Source organism: Triturus cristatus, chromosome 1_1 (genome assembly GCF_964204655.1).
Source record: "Triturus cristatus chromosome 1_1, aTriCri1.1, whole genome shotgun sequence".
Taxonomy (NCBI): Eukaryota; Metazoa; Chordata; class Amphibia; order Caudata; family Salamandridae; genus Triturus; species Triturus cristatus.
In genome coordinates, this window is record NC_140579.1 from 81,166,043 (window position 1) to 81,185,539 (window position 19,497).

At 44.8% G+C, this 19,497-nt stretch overlaps 1 protein-coding gene across 3 annotated transcripts in view; it reads left to right on the forward strand.

Moving 5' to 3' along the window:
- Positions 1-8,481: 8,481 nt before the first annotated feature.
- Positions 8,482-19,497, forward strand: part of LOC146869508 (endogenous retrovirus group PABLB member 1 Env polyprotein-like) — a 42,255-nt gene continuing 31,239 nt past the window's right edge. For 2 of the 3 annotated variants that reach the window (XM_085603284.1, XM_085603293.1), the window contains exon 1: positions 8,482-11,191. Coding sequence is in view for 1 of the 3 variants with exons in the window: in XM_085603293.1 (XP_085459419.1) it covers positions 11,141-11,191 (51 nt within the window). In the remaining 2 variants the exon portion in view is untranslated. Of the gene's footprint in view, positions 11,192-11,899; positions 14,396-19,497 lie in introns of those variants that run through there. The other variant, XR_014961053.1, reaches the window with a different exon arrangement.

Here is a 19,497-nt window from a genome sequence, read left to right on the forward strand (position 1 = left end):
CTGTGTGTCGTCACTGCTTAGCGCGTAGCCCATTTCGGAGCAAGCCCTTCCGAATTGAGTCAGCGCTCTAGTTCCCGGGTCGCACACTATAAAACACGCAATGACGCGACCGCGCACCTGATTGAAGGGGGGAGAGAGACTGTTTTATCTTGATGCTCAGACTACCTTTTTAAAATCTTAAAATTATTGATTGTTTCTTACCGAATTTGCACTGTGTTTTAACGTGTTTAGCGAGGGGAATCTGTGTGTCGTCACTGCTTAGCGCGTAGCCCATTTCGGAGCAAGCCCTTCCGAATTGAGTCAGCGCTCTAGTTCCCGGGTCGCACACTATAAAACACGCAATGACGCGACCGCGCAGCGGGCGCGCCGAAGGCGCGCCAAAGGCAAGCCCGTCTGCGCCCGTCCGCGCCAAGATCGCGGCCAGCGCCAAATGCCGTACGGTCGGTATCAGACTTGGGTATCAGCCGGATGAACTACTAGCCTTAAACACTGGTAAGTGTCAGCGGCCGACTCCGCTGCTCGACCATGATACAATAGGCCCCAACTGCTGCTCAATGTGCGGCCTAAAGACGGCTTTTACTGCGCCTTATGGTATCTCCGCCCCTTTGTACCACTCCGGCTTCAGCCCTCTCACCCAATGTTCTGAACAAAAAGCTCCCTATGATAGGAACGTCAGCTCTGTTAATATCGCAAAATCGTCCAATGAGTTGCACTGTATTCTCCTTAACACTAGGTCAATGGCAAAACATAAGTATGAACTGGAGGATCTCATCTCAGCCACCAGTTCCGACTTGGTTTTTCTTACAGAAACCTGGTCATCGGTCACCTCTGCCCCAGATTGGAACAATGCTGTCCCCCCGGGATACTCACTGGCGCAAGTAGACCGGACAGGATCGGTCGGGGGGGGTATTGCGCTTATCCATCGCTCCCACCTCAAAGTTTCTTTTAAACAAGAATCCTCATTAGAGGCCGAAGCCATGTCGTTTATTATAAAACTCAATAATGCGGAACTTTTATCCGGTCTACTGGTCTATCGACCCCCTGGAGCAAGAGCCCCTTTTACAAAATCCCTACAGACCTTTCTTGAGTCGTGTTATGATACCACAACACTCACAGTCCTAGGTGACTTTAATTTTCACCTAGAAGACCTTACCAATTCAGACTCCTCCAATCTTATTGACATCATGGCAGGATATGGACTTTGCCAAATCATAACACAACCCACCCACTTGGCAGGCCACACTTTAGACGGAATTTTCACCAATAACGATAGGATTGCTGTAAAAAATATTCAACGGGTCCCTTGGACAGACCCCGCAGTAATCCTTTTTAAGGTGAACCTCCATCTATCTATAACGGGACGAAAATCCCGCCCTCGGCTGGTCAACACCCGCCCTTGGAAGGACATCCAAGGCATCGAACTAGCTGAAGCCTTGCTAGAGGGTACTCCTCACCCTAAGGACAGCAATGGCGGGGCTACTAAATTTGACTCCTGGATTAGTAAGGCAATTGACAAACTAGCCCCAGTGAAACTCACTCAGCCAAAAAAACGACTAGTCACTTCACCCTGGTACACACCAGAGTTGAAACTTGCCAAAATCAAACGTAGACGGCAGGAACGTCTTTGGAGATCAGATTACAGTCCTGCATTAAAGAAGGAATATAATCATACTCTGGATATGTACAAGTCCTTAATAAAACAAGCCAAAGTTACATACTTTACTAACAAAATTCAAGAGGCTAATAGTTCCTCGAAGGAACTCTTCAAAATAGTGACATTGCTTTCTAGGAGTCCCAACGATTCTATTTTCTGTCCTGATCAAAAATTCATTGATAATCTCGCCCTTTTCTTTCAACGCAAGATCCAAGATGTCTATAAGGAACTCCAGGAGATACAATCTGCTCCTGGGAATAACATAGGTCAGCCCTTGGAGCTTCCCACACCGCCCAACAGCCTGTCCCAATTCTCCCCTCTCAGTGAGGAACAGGTCAGTGACATATTACTCCAAATTAAATCTGGCTCTCCCCTAGATCCCTGCCCTCCTCGCATTTACCACCTGGCTCCTACGGTGATAAGTGCAGCTCTGACTCCCCTGCTAAACGAGATCATTAGCTCAGGTGTCTTTCCTTCAACCTGGAAAAAGGCTTGTATAAGGCCGATTCTTAAGAAGCCTGCGCTTGACCCCCAGGTCACCAAACATTATCGCCCTATATCCTGTCTTCCTCTGCCCGCCAAAGTCTTAGAAAAAGTGATCAATCAGGAGCTAATGCAATTCATCGATACTAACAGCGCCTTGGACACCACACAACACGGTTTCAGACCACGCCACTCCACTGAATCTGCCTTAATAATGGCTACAGAGGAAATTCGTAGAGCCATGGACAGTGGGGGCAGGGCCACTCTTGTCTTACTCGACCTTACGGCGGCGTTTGACACCGTTAATCATGCAGTTTTACATGATAGATTGATCCAGCTAGGCATAAAGGATTCTGCTCTGGCGCTCCTCCAATCCTTTCTCGAGTCCAGATATCAGCAGATCCACTGGGATGGTCTCCAATCCGAAGAACTTTTTCTTCCTTGTGGTGTTCCTCAGGGATCAGCATTATCCCCCACATTGTTTAATCTTTATGTCACCCCACTAGCTAAATTAATAAAGGATCATGGGTTAAATCTGGTCTCTTACGCCGACGACACACAATTAGTAGTGTCCCTGTCACAAAGTGTTGAAGCTACAGCGGAGAAATTTAGAACCTGCCTCTCCAGAGTGATGAGTTGGATGAGTCTGAACTTCCTAAAACTTAACACTGAGAAGACGGAGGTGATAGAATTTGGCCATAAGCCGTCCATCTGGAACCATCTTTGGTGGCCATCTGAAGCGGGCACTTGTCCAGTCCCCGCACCCAAAGTAAAGAACCTAGGTTTCCTGATGGACAAAGACCTCTCACTGACGTTCCAAGTCAATCAGGTGACCTCGGCCTGTTTCCTCATGATTAAAATACTCAGGAAGATCCTACCTTTTATCCCGTATACCTTGCGGAAAACAGTAGTGGGGGCCTTAGTCCTCTCCCGTATAGACTACTGCAATGCATTGTATGCCGGGATTGGGGAGCGTCAGCTCTCTAAGCTTCAATCCCTGCAAAATGCGGCTGTCAGAGTCCTGCTTGATCTCCCGAAGCATCATCCCACATCTTCCTACATGAGGAGACTCCATTGGCTTCCTGTTCGTAACAGGATCCAGTTTAAGACTTTATGTCTAGTGCATAAGGCTGTACATGGAGGAGGGGCTGACGATATGAAATCCCTATTTCCTACCTATGCCCCCTCTCGCACACTCAGATCCTCTACCATGGGCCTAGTCTGCCCATCAAAATTTAAGAGGTCACGATGGGGAGGCAGGGCCTTCTCGTTTCAAGCAGCAAGACTTTGGCACACCCTAACAACAGCACTCCGATTGGGAACTAACATGATCCCGTTCAGAAAGGCCTTGAAGACCTGGCTGTTCATCAATTCTTAATCTAGCCTCACCTCTTCCCTTCCATCACAGCGCCAAGACGCCTCGGCATAAGTGCGCTTAATAAATAATTCAGTCAGTCAGCCTCGTGGGGAGTGTATTTACAAAGTCATCGGAGGAAAGGAAAGGGTTTTCCTTTCCTCTGATGTCTTTTGAAAAATGCATTCATGCTGCACGATCGCGCCTGGGGCGCGATCGTGCAGCAGGAATGCATTTGTTTTGATGTTTGGTGGCCCAATTTGTGTCGGGGAGCGGCCCCTTGGGCAAGGGTCGCTCCCCTTGGGGGGAATATTTAGAAGTTGGGTCTACGGGCAGATCCGTGTAATTTTGTTTAAAAAAAAGGTGTGTGTGGCCCCATTGGGCCTGCTTGTTTAAAAAAAAAAAATGCCCAATCTGTTTTGGGGAGCGGCCCCTTGGGCAAGGGTCGCTCCCCATGGGGGGAACATTTTGAAGTTGGGTCTGCCCCCCTTGGGGCGGGGCAGATCCGTGTAATTTTTTAAAAAAAGGTGTGTGTGGCCCCTCTGGGCCTGTATGTTTATATTTTATTTTTTTATATGCCCAATCTGTTTTGGGGAGCGACCCGTTGGGCAAGGGTCGCTCCCCTTTGGGGAGAAAAATGTGTAGCTGGGTTTGTCCCCCTTGGGGAGGCAGATCCGTGTAATTAAAAAAAAAATGGTGTGTCCTATCTGTTTTAGGAAGTGGCCCCTTGGGCAAGGGTCGCTCTCCTTGGGGGAGCAATATGTTTTTGGGGTTTGGCCCCTTCGGCAAGGGCCGCGTCCCTCTGGGGTGCATTTATTTTGGCTGTTTCTGACCCCTTGGAAGGGCAGATTAAACAATTTATTTTAGTGTATGCCCACTAGGCCACCAGGGATTGTTTTTTTGTCGTTGGGAGCGGCCCCTTGGGCAAGGGTCGCTCCCCTTTATGGGGTATTTATTGTGGTTGTTTCTGCCCCTTTGGGGGCCAATCGGCCATATGTTTTCAGGCCCATCTGTGCCCTAGGGGGGCAGAAGCCAGTAGACACCAGGGCTGTTTAAATGTTGGTGTTGGGGAGTGACCCCTTGGGCAAGGGTTGCTCCCCCTTTGAGGGTGAATTTTTGGGCTGTTTCTGCTACCTGTGGGGGCAGATAGGCCTTATGCTTTTAGGCCCACCTACCCCCTTTGCTTGGCTGGTGGTTAGTTTGTGGACTAGTGCATTATTTGTATATGTGATTGTAATGTTTTATTTCTCCTTTTTATTCTAGTGTAAAGCTTTTGATTCCTGTTTGCGTTTTCGGCAGTGGTTGTTCTGCAGTTTTGCGTAGTTGACTTTTTTTGGTAAGAAATACATTTTTTGTTGTATTTGCTCCAAATGAGTGTTATTGTCATGCATGAATGATTTTTTTTGTAAGTGGTTCGTAATGGCAGCATATTTTGTTAGTGTTTTGAGCATGTAATTCTTTGCGATGTGTTTTGCATTGTCTTATGTGTAATTTTCTTTTCTTTTTCTTTTTTAGTGGGATATTGTTGATCCTTACTGTGTCTGTGCAGAGTAGGTGGTGGTGAGTCTCGCTGCTTCTGGCAAGTGAGTGGTATCGTTTTGGAGTATATAGGTCTTTGTGATAAAGAGGCATTTTGTTTATTGCTTATTTTTAAAGTGTTTGTTGTTGACTTGTTTGACAAGTTACCTTTATTAGTAAGGATTATGGTAGCCGCAGAATTACTGCTCAGCAGGTTGTTGGTATGCTGCTTGAATCTTCCTCTGAGCAGGATTATGAGACTGACAGTGCGTCTGAGGGAGAGGAGGGAGGGGAAGATTCAGGCAGTGAGTTTTCTCTCCACATGGAATCATCGGATGATGAATATACTCTCAGTGCGGATGAAGGTACCCCAGTGTGGATGAAGTGCCTGTTTTAGAGGGGGACACTGATGAGCCGATGGTGCAGCAATAGACATCGGTATTGCAGGCTGAGGCTGCAAGGCTTCCTACTGGAAGTGCTGGACTCTGGGTTGATCCAAACATGGTGCAGCCGATGTTGCCTGCCTTTAGTGTGGATGCAGGGTGTAGAGTGGATTGTGAACATTTTTTGCCTATACAGTTCTTTCATTTGTTTATGGATGATGTATTTTTGGCTGAGATTGTTGAGCAGTCTAATTTGTATGCTGAACAGTTTTTGAGGGACCACAGTGCCACACTTAAGCCCCACTCTAGAGCTACCCGGTGGACTCCCACAAATCTGGATGAGATGAAGAAGTTTTTGGGTTTGACTTTTTTGATGGGCTTGATAAGGAAGCCGTCCATGGCTTCATATTGGTCTACCAGTGCCTTGATGGCAATGGCCATATTTCCTGCGATTATGACCCGTGATCGGTATTTACTTTTGCTTCGGATGCTGCATTTTGTTGATAATACTTTGGCATTGCCACGAGATCACCCTGACTGTGACCGTATTTTTAAGATTCGGCCTGTACTTGATCACTTTGTAGATCGATTTTCAGAGATCTATACTCCTGGGAAAGAAATATCTATTGATGAGTCTTTGGTCCTGTTCAAGGGCCGTTTGGTTTTTAGACAGTACATCCCTAGCAAGTGGGCACGGTATGGAATCAAGCTGTATATGTTGTCTGAGAGTAGGACAGGATATGTTTTTAATTTCCGTGTGTACACTGGTAGGGATTTCACTATTGACCCCCCTGGTTGTCTGTCTACTTTTGGAGTTTCAGAGAAAATTGTGTAGGATCTTGCTAGAGGACTGTTTAACAGAGGTCACCATTTGTACCTTGATAACTTCTACACTGCTGTGCAATTGTTTAAGGAATTGTTCAAAGTGGACACTTTTGCTTGTGGCACAATCCGCTCTAACCGTAAAGGTTATCCAAAAGAGCTTGTTTCCAAAAAACTTCAGAGGGGGCAGTGCAGTTCCTTGCGTAGTGATGAACTACTTGCTGTGAAATTTGTGGACAGGAGGGATGTGTACATGCTGACTACCATCCATGATCAGAGTACTTCACCTGTGGCTGTTTGGGGTCAGTTTGCTGAGGTACGCAAACCGGTGTGCATTTTAGACTACAATAAGCACATGTGTGGTGTTGATAGAGTAGATTAGAGGTTGGAACTTTACACTGCTATTCGTAAGGCGTACATTTGGTACAAAAAGTTGCCCATCCATCTCTTCAATTTAGCAACTTTCAATGCTTTTGTTGTGTACAAGGAGTGTTCTCCCGAGTAGCGGTGGGCGACAATTTCCGTTCCGCTCGCAGAAATTGCGAAATGTTGAAATTTTCGCGTTCCGCGCGGAACGCGAAAATTTCGAAACTTCCGCGATCCGCGGCAGAACGGAAATATGCAGGGCAGGATTCATTCTGGCACGATGCTCCTGTCACTAGACCTCACCAGGAAGCACTTACAGATATAAATAAAGCAGGTGCCCGAGTTGAAGCTCAAATTCTGGAACGCATTAATCTGCCAAAATATTTGTGAGCGTGGTGGTGGCTAAGCAGATTTCAGTTCTCCCCATTTCCACCCTGAAATGTTAGCTGTAATCCTTGCCGGTGGTGTTTGCATCCTTCATTTTCTCGAGCGCAATCCTCGTGTAGAATTCGTGAGCGTGGTTAAGCAGATGTCAGTTCTCCCCATTTCCACCCTGAAATGTTAGCTGTAATCCTTGCCGGTGGTGTTTTCATCCTTCATTTTCTCGAGCGCAATCCTCATGTAGAATTCGTGAGCGTGGTTAAGCAGATGTCAGTTCTCCCCATTTCCACCCTGAAATGTTAGCTGTAATCGTTGCCGGTGGTGTTTGCATCCTTCATTTTCTCGCGCGCAATCCTTGTGTAGAATTCATGAGCGTGGTTAAGCAGATGTCAGTTCTCCCCATTTCCACCCTCAAATGTTAGCTGTAATCCTTGCCGGTGGTCTTTGCATCCTTGATTATCTCGAGCGCAATCCTCATGTACTTCCTGTGACAAACCGGTTCCTTCTCCTTGTCTGCCTCAGAGTCCCTGCTCTGATCCTTCATAAACAAGAGGCATGTGAACTGGCCTAGAAGCCCCGCCCGTTTGGCCCCACATACACTAGCGGTGTGCAACGTCTTCCCGCCCTTTCCCCACAATGATGGACAGCTTACTCAAGGGACCCCGGCGCCCACTGGCGCGGTGTCAAAGTTACAGACACACATGGTCATTGAAGACAACTCTTCTGGCCCTTTACGCAGCAGTAGTGTAGGAAACGGACTGTGCATTTACCCAACGAGGTAGCACTTACTGATGATTAGCCAGTAGAAAGTACTCCAGTTGACTCGAGTAGAGGTATTGGACAAAACGGTGGAATCTTCTTGGATAAACATGCAGGGAAGGATTCATTCTGGCACGATGCTCCTGTCACAAAAATTAAACCTCAACAAGAAGCACTAATCAGCCCGAAATCTCCGCAGAGATTTTTTGCCGTTTCGCGAACTTTTGTGAAAGGCAATTTCGCAAATTCCGCCCACCCCTACTCCTAAGTCAAAGTTGACATTGGTTCAGTTTCAGCAGTCTGTGATAGGGAGCCTTGTTGTTGTGGAACAGGCAAGTGTTCCTAGAGTTGGAGTGGTGGAGGATGTGGCTAGATTGAAAGATCCGATGAGACCCATAGTTTCCAGCATCGATTCCCTTACCGAACCACTTAGCAAATATGTTGATAAATTTTTACAACCATTAGTGGTCAATCAGAAGGCTTACATAAAGGATACAACCTCTATGATTAAAAAAATTGAAGGTTTGCCATACCATATAGAAAGCCAATGGTTAGTTACTCTTGATATAGAGGCCCTTTATACTAATATACCACAAAATGATACTATTAAAATGCTGAAGGGCCTCTTAAAGAATGAACATGATGATCTTTCGACCCACTCAGCATTTATAGTGGAATGCGTGGAAGTTATTCTTAAAAATAATATTTTTCTTTTTGGAACTGAGCTATACAAACAGGTCAAAGGTACCAGCATGGGAGCCACCTGTGCTCCGAGTCTGGCCTGTTTGTATGTAGCTGATTTCAAAGAGAGGCATATTTTTAATTTAGTGGCACCATTTTACGAAAATATTTCTTGTTGGTCCCGCTACATCAATGATGTCTTTTTTATTTGGAGCGGTACAATTGAATCCCTCAATGACTTCCTAATTTGGATAAACCTAGGAGATATTAATCTTAAATTCACGTCCAATAGTAATAAAGCATATTGCGATTTCCTAGATATTAGAATAAAACATACTGATGGCAAATTAAAAGTAGAGTTGTTTACGAAACCTACCGATCGTAATACAATGTTACATTATCATAGCAATCATCCGATATGCCAGAAGGACAATATCCCTTACGGGCAATATCTAAGAATACGCCGTAACTGTACTGATATTAATGATTTTAACAGACATGCGGATGTTCTAACACAAAAATTGATAGACAGAGGGTACCCAAAAAAACTTACCCGAAAAGCTTACAAAAGAGCAAAATATTTTGACAGAGACTCATTGTTCACAGATGAGAACCAAGGCGAAAAACCACAGGATCTACCACTAATTTTTGTAACAAATTTCAGTAGTATTAGAAATAAGGTGAAAAATATTGTTAATAGAAACTGGTCATTACTAAAAGATAAAAATGAGACCAAACCACCCAAACCGATGTTTTCATTTAGGAGAAATAGCACGATCCGCAATAAGTTAGTACATACATATAGAGAAGAGAAGACATCTAAACAGAACACTATCAATAATGTCCCTTTCCCTGTTGGCACTTACCCTTGCAATTCCTGTAAAAATTGCAGTAACATCATTAAAGGCAGCACAGTAATGCACAATGGGAACAAACACTACATAAAAAATTTGATAAATTGCAGGACCAGCAATTTAATTTACATGATAGTGTGTCCATGCAATAAAGCGTACATTGGTGAGACCTCACGCGAAATACGTACTAGGATTACTGAACATAAATCCGCGATTAGAACCAAGAAAAAAACAGCCCCATTAGTAGATCACTGGTTAGAGGCGAATCACTCAATAGAGGATCTGAGATGGCGCGGTATAGAAATCATCCAATATAATACACGTGGCTGCGACATCACGACCAAAAGAAAAAAACGTGAGCAATTTTTTATGTCACGGTTCAATACATACAAAAATGGATTGAATAACAAAGAGGATTGGGAAAAACTACTGTAGTATATTTGTTTAACATATATGATTGTGTCAGATTGTGCATGTTTTTGTTATTGTCTTCCTTAATTCTGAATATGGAATTTTCATCTACACGTGCGCAACACTTTTTCATCTAGTTGAGACACAATGAGGTACATGTTTCATTATGTATTGGCCGTATGATACTCTCACAGCCTTCTATTTTGTAATATGAAGCTTTATGTAATTCTTAACTACTATATTGATGGCAGCCACTATTTTTATAAAGCTCTATACAACAATATATTGGAAAGCAATACTACGATTTTTATAAAGAATATATAGCGCTTTGATTGCTTGATTAATATGGAATTACAGTGTTTTTGGTAGTGAAATTCCCGTTTATTTCCAGAAACCTTTTAAGCGTACAATATCTAGTGTATACCACTAATATGGCCGCTATTACGAGACATATGAGAAATAATTATCACGATTCCATCAGTTTATAGTTCTATTGATGTGAACGGTTTGAAAAACAAAATAAAAATTCCTAATATGTTAATTTCAAATAGAAATAGGATAATCTTTATCTGTAGGATAATATTAACATGCAGCCCCTACTCTATGCGACCTTTCAAGATGGCCGCCATCGTTACAAGGTGCGATACTAGGTACGTAGACGATTTTGACGAAACAGGAACTGACGTAATTACGTAATTGGAAATCCGGCAAAATCAGATATAAAAGAGATGGGAAATGAAAGACCCTCGATATGCCATTTTCGAAGGGTCCGCAAGAGCAGGGAGGCCGATTTTGTTTTAAAAGGTAAGCGCTAATGAGCACTTTAAATGATTCGCTTAAGCTTTTACTGTTGAGTTTGACATTATCTTCAGCAGTAGATTACTTAGAAAGACGTAACATTGAGACAGAACCTGCTTGTTCTAAGGATGCTGGTATCCCAACAGCTGAGTTCTCTATGATTATTTAAATTTAGTAATTTGTCAAAATTAGGCTGTGTTACTGCCGACTTACTGGTCGCCATTCCAGCTAGGATACCATTATAGAAGAGAACAAGCACATGAACACTCATAAGCATTAACATCAAAGAGTGATGTGCGAATAATTATTTGATCGACCGACATGTAAAGTCGAGTCTTTTTTCGAGAGGAAGATGTACTAATACATAAATAATAATGAAAAACAAGTAGCATTGAGTACAATATAGCCCCTTTTTTTTTTTGTGCCTACGTATATTGATAATAGATAAAGAAATTATCTAAATATATAAAAGTAAACCAGTTGGAGAAACATGACTATACTAAAATATGTCTGTAAGCGACTGTGATTATATCAAGTAATAATAAACGGTTAATATATAGGAATACATAAGCGATAATGTATCATGTTCCTTTATATATAGGATCTATTACAACCAAGTGGAAAGTGAAGAAAAATTGAGAATAATTAGACCTATCTGATGTAACTTCCTTACTATATGACAAGAATTGAAGAAAAGAAAAGGATTTACACGTCCCTGAGCATTGCGGTGAGCGGTGGTTACCAAATGCTAGAAAATGGATTATATTTACTACTTCATGCAAAAAAACCTCAGTGATTGAATGATGTTTTTCCTTAAATTGCTTCTTTAGAGAAAACAGTCCTTAAAAAGATTTAAAGTGGTCTCTTCTCGACAAACTAATACATTTACGGTGGCTCTTGTGGATAAAATATATGATCTCAACTAATAAGAAGGTACGCCAACATTGTCCCTGTAATGTTTAAGAAATAATAATGACAGCAGAGGATATACTAAATAATGATACCTCCTTGCATTATAGACTGAATAACCAGCAGGCAGAAAATACTAATTTGGAGGGTCATCCCCCTTGGATAGTCTATTCAAACGTCTATTCCTTTTTTTTGTATTTCTTTTTTTAAAATCAGGTATGTGGTTTTAACTATTATGCTGAAAGAATTATTATCCTAAAGGAAAGAAAATAAATATATGTATAATATAAAAATGGATATTATATTTTGCACAAAATATGTGTTTTCAATAACAATACCATTGTACTGCCAAGTTTCTGTTCCATCTAGTAGTGATTGAAGGTAGTGTGCATAAACAAGAGGTCACTGTGAGAACTGAAGAAGCATGTCATTAATGCAGACTAATACTGTAGCCATGATTTACAGCACTGTACATTGCACTTTTGAGTCACAAAATTGTTTTAAGAAAAATCTTTCCTTTTTTTAGATTTGATGAAACTGTTTTAGTCCTGAAGAAGGTGAAAAATTAAGAAATCACCGAAACGCTGCGTCGACTTTTTATTCATGATAACTCATTTTAATTGTGATTAATTGTGTCCATTAAAGATTGTAACCCATTTTGGGAGGGAGAGATATTTTACATGATTCATTCTGTCTTTTTAAATGTAATAAATAATTTTGATTTTAAAGAATAAGCTTTTCAAAAGGCTTTTTTCAGTGCATATACAAGATACAGTGTATAGGTTGGAGGGCAAACCCTTTTTCTGAGATAATTAATTGAGTCAGGGAACATTCGACACTTGGCTGAGGACAACCCCGTAGGCCTTTTTTGACAGGGACACTTGTGTTTTTCTGAATATCGATACCCCGTCCCTTTGTGCGTGTCACATTGGGGTAACTCCCCTGTTATTTTTGATTAGATTGAAAGATCGCCATTTTCCTGATTTAATTCCTCCCATGCCCAAAAAAACCAATCCCTGTAAGAGATATAGAGTCTGCTTGCGAAGAGGTGTGCGGAAGGAGAGTCGTACGCACTGTGCCGATTGTCCTTCTAATCCTGGGCTGTGTGTTCCATCATGTTTCAGATTGTATCACACTAAAAAGAGTTTTTGGGAGCAACCGTGAGTCTAATAGTGTACTGCCTTGTCTGTATGGTTTGATATAGTTGTTCAGTTTCACGTTTGGCAATAGAATGATGTATTTCGTTTCTGCTGTTGTTTTTGTAGTTATAGTTTGGTATCTAGTTCCAATTGGTTTGTGTTTTCTTTCTTGTATAAAAAAAAATCCATGACGGTGTGCGTGGACTGGCGGTAGGCTGGCGGTGTACGTGGACTGGTGCTTGGCGGGCGGTGTGTGTGGACTGGCGCTTGGCTGGCGGTGAGTGGACTGGCGCTTGGCTGGCAGTGTGCGTGGACTGGTGCTTGGCTGGCAGTTTGCGTGGATTGGTGCTTGGCTAGCGGTAAATGGGCTGGCGCTTGGCTGGCAGTGTGCGTGGATTGGCGCTTGGCTGGTGGTGTGTTTGGACTGGTGCTTGGCTTGCCGTGAGTGGACTGGCGCTTGGCTTGCAGTGAGTGGACTGGCGCTTCGCTTGCAGTGTGCATGGATGGGCGCTTGGCTGGCGGTGTACATGGACTGGCGCTTGGCTGGTAGTGTGCGTGGACTGGTGCTTGGCTGGCTGTGAGTGGGCTGGTGCTTGGCTGGCGGTGAGTGGGCTGGCGCTTGGCTGGCAGTGTGCGTGGATTGGAGCTTGGCTGGTGGTGTGTTTGGACTGTCGCTTGGCTGTCAGTGTGCGTGGACTGGTGCTTGACTGGCGGTGAGTGGGCTGGTGCTTGGCTGGTGGTGTGTGAGTAGTGACTAGCTGCTGGTCACTACGCACACTGCTAGCCAAACTCCACTCCATGCAATCCGTGAGCTGGTGTGGTTGGTGTGTCAGGAATGTGAGCGTGTGAAAGTGATGGGCCCTTGAATGGCGCTGTCTGCTGGTGTGAGTCTTGTAATGTGCTGGGCCCGCGGCTGGCGGTGTGAATGGTTTTGTATGTGTCACACGTATGAAAGGTGTATGAATGGCCTGTAAAGAGGTTGGTGCCTTGTCGTTGCTTTAAAGCTCACGAGCTGTGAGTTAATGGTTCAGTTTCTCGTACTTTCAATTATTAACAGTGCAATTCTTTTTTGTGAAATCTCTGGTTAATACAAGTATATATACTGAACCATCGCTCACCCTCGTGCCAAATCCAACCAGTATGTATGTGTGCTTCAGGAATAGATGGTTGTGTAGAAAAAAAACTATTCTGTTTTTGTCAAGCAGGGTGTACCTTGTCCCTTTTTGTGAATGTTGTAATGTGTTGGTTTTGTGCTTGGTGGTGTGAACGGTGTTGTGTGTATCATGTATGAAAGGTGTGTGAATGGCCTAGAAAGCGGTTGGTGCCTTGACGTGGCTTTACAGCTCACGAGCAGCGAGTCATTGGTTCAGTTTTTTGTCCTTTCAATTATTGACCGTGCATTTCATTTTTGTGAAATCTCTTGTTAATAACATTTTATATACTGAACCATCACTCGCCATCGTGCCAAATCCAACCAGTATGTGTGTGCTTGAGGAATAGATGGCTGTGCAGTATTCTTTGTATGTTTTGTCTCTGCCAAGCTGTACATTTCATTTAAAATTAACCTAACAACTGTAGTTTTTGTCGTAAACTAAACACCCATGGGAGTGCATGGTAATGTCTCTCTTGTGGATCCCAACAAGTTATCTTACCCACAATGTCCTGCAAACCTCAAAATGTGACGGTGACATTTTCCTTGCATTATTTTGCCCAAATTTTCACACGGTGGAAAGTAACAACAAACTTCCAACCCCCCTGCATTTCTCCAAGTATCCCAATAGAAATGCTACCTCACTTGTATGGGTGGGCCAAGTACCCGCGGCAGGGAAGGGCCCAAAACCTATTGATGTGACATCAAAATTACCTATCACAAACCAACCTGGTTTTGCAAGGAGGGTCCCATGAGTTTTTGGTCAGGGGCTCAGCGGCCATCTAGGGAAACCTACCAAACCCACACATTTCTGAAAACTAGACACCCAGGGGCTTCCAGGGAGGTATGGTTTGCGTGGATCCCCCAACGTTTCCTTACCCAGAATACCCTGCAAACCTCAATTTTAGCTGAAAAAACCCCTTTTTCCACACATTTTTCTGTGGGAAAGTTGTGGTATCACCGGGCTCACACAAATTTCCCACCACACAGCGTTCCCCAAGGTCTCCCGATAAAAATGGTGCCTCACTTGTGTGGGAGGCCCAAGTACCCGCGGAGACCTGGGGGAATGCTGGGTGGTGGGAAATTTGTGTGAGCCCGGTGATGCCAAAACTTTCCCACACAAAAATGTGTGAAAAAAGTTATTTTTTTCAGCTAAAATTGAGGTTTGCAGGGGATTCTGGATAAGGAAACGTTGGGGGATCCACGCAAGCCATACCTCCCTGGAAGCCCCCGGGTGTCTAGTTTTCAGAAATGTGTGGGTTTGGTAGGTTTCCTTAGATGGCCGCCGAGTACGGGCCAAAAACCCAGGTGACCCCCCTTGCAAAACCAGGTGGTTTTGAGGTAGTCAATTTTGATGTCACCTCACTATGTTTTCTAGGTACCTTGACCCACCTATGTTAACTCGCATGATTTTCACAATGACAGAACTGCCAATGCTCCTTTGGCACCATCCTTCCTATGTCATTATTCCCGCATTACGTTTTAGTCTCACTCACTATATTTTCTAATTTTATCCTTACTCACTTTCACTCTTGCTCCACGACAGCGGAAATAGTTAATTCGGTTCCTTGACACAAGTAGAATTACAGTATGTTTAGTCAGACTTTTCTGTATATGAATTGCTTTCTGCATTTTATCATGTATATTTATCACGTTTCCCTTTTCCCTTTTTCCTTCTCTCCCTTCTTCAAATTAGATACTCAGGTTTAATTGTACAGGCCTTATTAATGTTGTCCTGATGATGATCCTAATATTGCGTGTGTAGGATCGAAACGCCGTCGACACTTGTACACACCCTATATGTTCCTAACGATACTATGTTCTATACATAAGGGTGTCCTATGCAATGTTTGTTAAGTCCACTCTCCATTCTCTGCCAAAATTGTAACAAACATTTTTTTGCCTGAACCTTGTTTGTTGTGTATGTTCTCTTCCTATTTAACTGCACGGGACACAGGCTTGTGTCCAACTTTGAGAATTTTCTTTGTAAATTGCTGTTTAATTACTATATCAGTAAAATCTATGACCACTGTCCGGCTGGATAAGTCTCTGAAAATAAGCACTGATTGGGTCCTTATTCATTCCCTTTTCTATCTTACTTGTTCCTAGGGACCCATTGTGTGGACCAACATACCAAAAAACATATACGACCATGTACTTCATGCACAATATGGATCATAATCCATGAGCAACTGCATGCATGTTGCTAAACTACACATGGACTCCTATGCATAATCTTCCACAACTATGCCAGATATGCCGCTTGCAAAGTGGCAAGAGACCTGCATTGACAGAGATGAGGCACCTTGGAGTGTGAGGAACACCTTTATTACTCAGGCTCACACTAAGGGAAATGCATCAATTGGAACAGACTCACAGGTCATTTGGCTGACCATGTGTGACGTACACTGGACACCCCCTTCAACACACAGATGTGGTAAATCCTACTGAGCTGGCACACAAGTGAAGGGGGTGAGCCTAACATCCCTTGCTGCACACGGGGAGAGTCTGCAATTCCCCATTGAGCCTCATATGGGGATGTCCCACACTATGTCCACGATTAGCCTCCCGTATGTTCCTAGGGACGTCATACACACATTGATGCCTTCATCAGAATCCACAAACAATTTCAGATGACTGTCAGGAAGGGTGACTATCAATTCATGGGAGCCATGCTACACGTCATGTGCCCCATGGTGAGTCGACATGTATGCATGGTAACACCACATACACAGGAGCAGTCCCCACATATCCCAAACACGTACCACCCACAAAATGCCTTGCTGCACTCCTTACCCAAAATGACTTTTCACCATGTCCGTGCATGTAACTCTGATCCAGCACACGTTGCAATACTCATGAGGAATAGCAGGAGGGCAACGATGACACGAGCAGACGACAGGCACAAGAACCTGGGGAGGACAGACACACAACAAGTCAGCGAAGAGCTGGTTATCCGCAGACATGGACATGTACTCTACAGGAATGATGTTTTCACCATGCTCTTACAAAATTTAGTGTCCCAGCTAAAATGTGTGGAATGACATCATCACTTGAATGACACATCAGAACACACCTCCAAGTCACTTAGCACACAGTCAGCTGGACACACACATTGCAACACATGCCACACAAGGCTCAAAGCGTGCACACTCAGACACACGGACTCACCATTGTGATGACAAGTTGCGGATAAGCTGACTCCGGATGTCCTCCTCCTCATCCTCATCCTCACTTGCCTCGTTCCCAAGCCCTTCATCCTCCACGGGTGGATGATCCTGATCATCCGGATCAAGGATGAGTGGCACGGCCTTCTCCACTGCCATGTTGTGCAGCATGCAGCACACAAGGAAGATTTTGCACACCTTCACCGGGGCATATGGGAGGGAGCCGCCGGTCTTGTGGAGGCACCGGAATCTGCTTTTAAGGAGTCCAAACGTCCTCTCAATCACGCGCCTGGTCTGCCCATGGGCTTCGTTGTAACGGTGTTCTGCGGCTGTCCTGGGGTTGCGAAGAGGTGTCATGAGCCATGGCATGTTGGGATAACCAGAGTCCCCTACATGGAAACATCATGTGAAGAAGTGGGTCAGGAGATGCCGTAAGATATAAAGATAGCGCTAAACACAGGACAAACAGAGTATACCCACCAACAAGACATGCTCTTTCGTCGTGCAGCCGCAGCATCATTTCTGGCACCCTGCTACGCCTCATGATGTAGGCATCGTGTGCTGACCCTGGAAAACGGGCACAGACATGCGAAGTAAACATGTTCGGTAGACACACCACAAGGGCATTAATTGAGTGATAGTATTTGCGGTTACGAAAGGCTACCTCCTGTGCCTGTGGTGGTACCAACGCCACATGTGTCCCATCAATGGCCCCAATTACATGAGGCATCCCTCCCAGGGCAAAGAACTCACCCTTGACACCTGTCAACTGCTCACGAGTGGGAAAATGGATGAATTCATCCAGGTGCTCCAACATGGCTTCTAAAACATCATGCAGGAGAAGGCTGAACATGGTCTAGGACATGCCACCTACATCAGCTATGGTGGCCTGAAACGTACCGGTGGCAAAAAAATGTAGGGCTGCCATCACCTTCATCTTTGGGGTCAGAGCAGTAGGATACCTGTGTCCCGGTTGGAGGTGTGGTTCCAGGCGGGCGGTCAAATTCTCTATCAACTCTTGCGAGAACCGGTATCTTCTGATGCAGTCATGTTCACGCATGGCACCCAGGTCTGGCATTGGTCGGGGGAGAGGTGGTGCCCTGCAGAGATTTGGAAGGAATGAGGAAGAGTGAGTACATTACAACACCAATGTCAATGAACTGAGCACATGTTCAACAGCTAATACACATCTGCTAAATACAGAGTCAGGTCTCTGCAATACATCCAGGACACGTATGCCAGCCAGGTGATACTCCTACGAAGAGCCAGCTACAATAGTGGATTGGCAAGGTCGACGTGACATGCCATGAAACGAGCTGTGGGCCAGTGTAAGTGAACAGCCAGACACATCACAGGAGTGACAGACATCCACATATCTGCATTTGAAGGATGTGAGCTCATACAGACAGCTGGCGGCAAGCTAGATGCACAGGTCACATGTTATTCAAAAAGGACAGCTCACACACATTTCTATGAAGGGGTACATGTCAAAACATGATAACACAGACATTGAGACAACGCAGCTATGTACTCATTTCGAAAGACCATGTTCGAGGCATACAGACACATGTTACGTGGGATTCCACATGTGGCATGGTGTGCGTAATTGTGTGCATGCACACCTACACACAGACACATGTTGGATGCAGCAACAGCAGATGCAGTTGACGCAACACCAACTGCAGCCTCATGGGAACACATTACACACACATGACATGGTCACATCGTGGCACACTGGTAGTTGCATGTCAGGTGTAATTATCCGTGTACCTGGCATCAGGGGACAGATGCGGGTGTTGGTGACTGTGCCATCCCAGTGATGCAGTGCTTGACACGTTTGTACTACATGCACACATGTGCAAAGTGTGAAGGGGAAGTGTGCCACGTAGTGCCCCATCATACATGACATGTGTAAACAGCTCATCACATGTTTATTGTGCCACAACATGAGGAGACATGTGCCACATCACTGCCTAACACACCTAGGCCCTGCACATGAAGGACTGCACTGACAATGACTTGATGTACAGCCTTGTGCGAGTCTGACTCCTCCATTCCTTTCGTGTGCGCCTCCTATCATCAGTGTAAGCAGTGAAACGCAGTACACATGCTCTGAGGCCGTGTGTACGGGCCGTACTCACGCGTGTACAGGCCGTACACGCGTGAGTACGGCCCGTACACGCGTGAGTACGGCCCATATCACTATAGTTGTGTTACCGTAGGCCATAGTGATACGGGCCGTACTCACGCGTGTACGGGCCGTACTCACGCGTGTACGGCCCGTACATGTGTGAGTACGGCCCGTACTACTATAGTTGTGTTACCGTAGGCCATAGTGATACGGGCCGTACTCACGCGTGTACGGGCCGTATATGTGTGAGTACGGTCCGTACACACGTGAGTACGGGCCGTATCACTATGGCCTACGGTAACACAACTATAGTGATACGGGCCATACTCACACGTGTACGGGCTGTACACGCGTGAGTACGGCCCGTATCACTATAGTTGTGTTACCGTAGGCCATAGTGATACGGCCCGTACTCACGCATGTACGGGCCGTACACGCGTGAGTACGGGCCGTACACGCGTGAGTACGGCCCGTATCACTATAGTTGTGTTACCGTAGGCCATAGTGATACGGGCCGTACTCACGCGTGTACGGGCC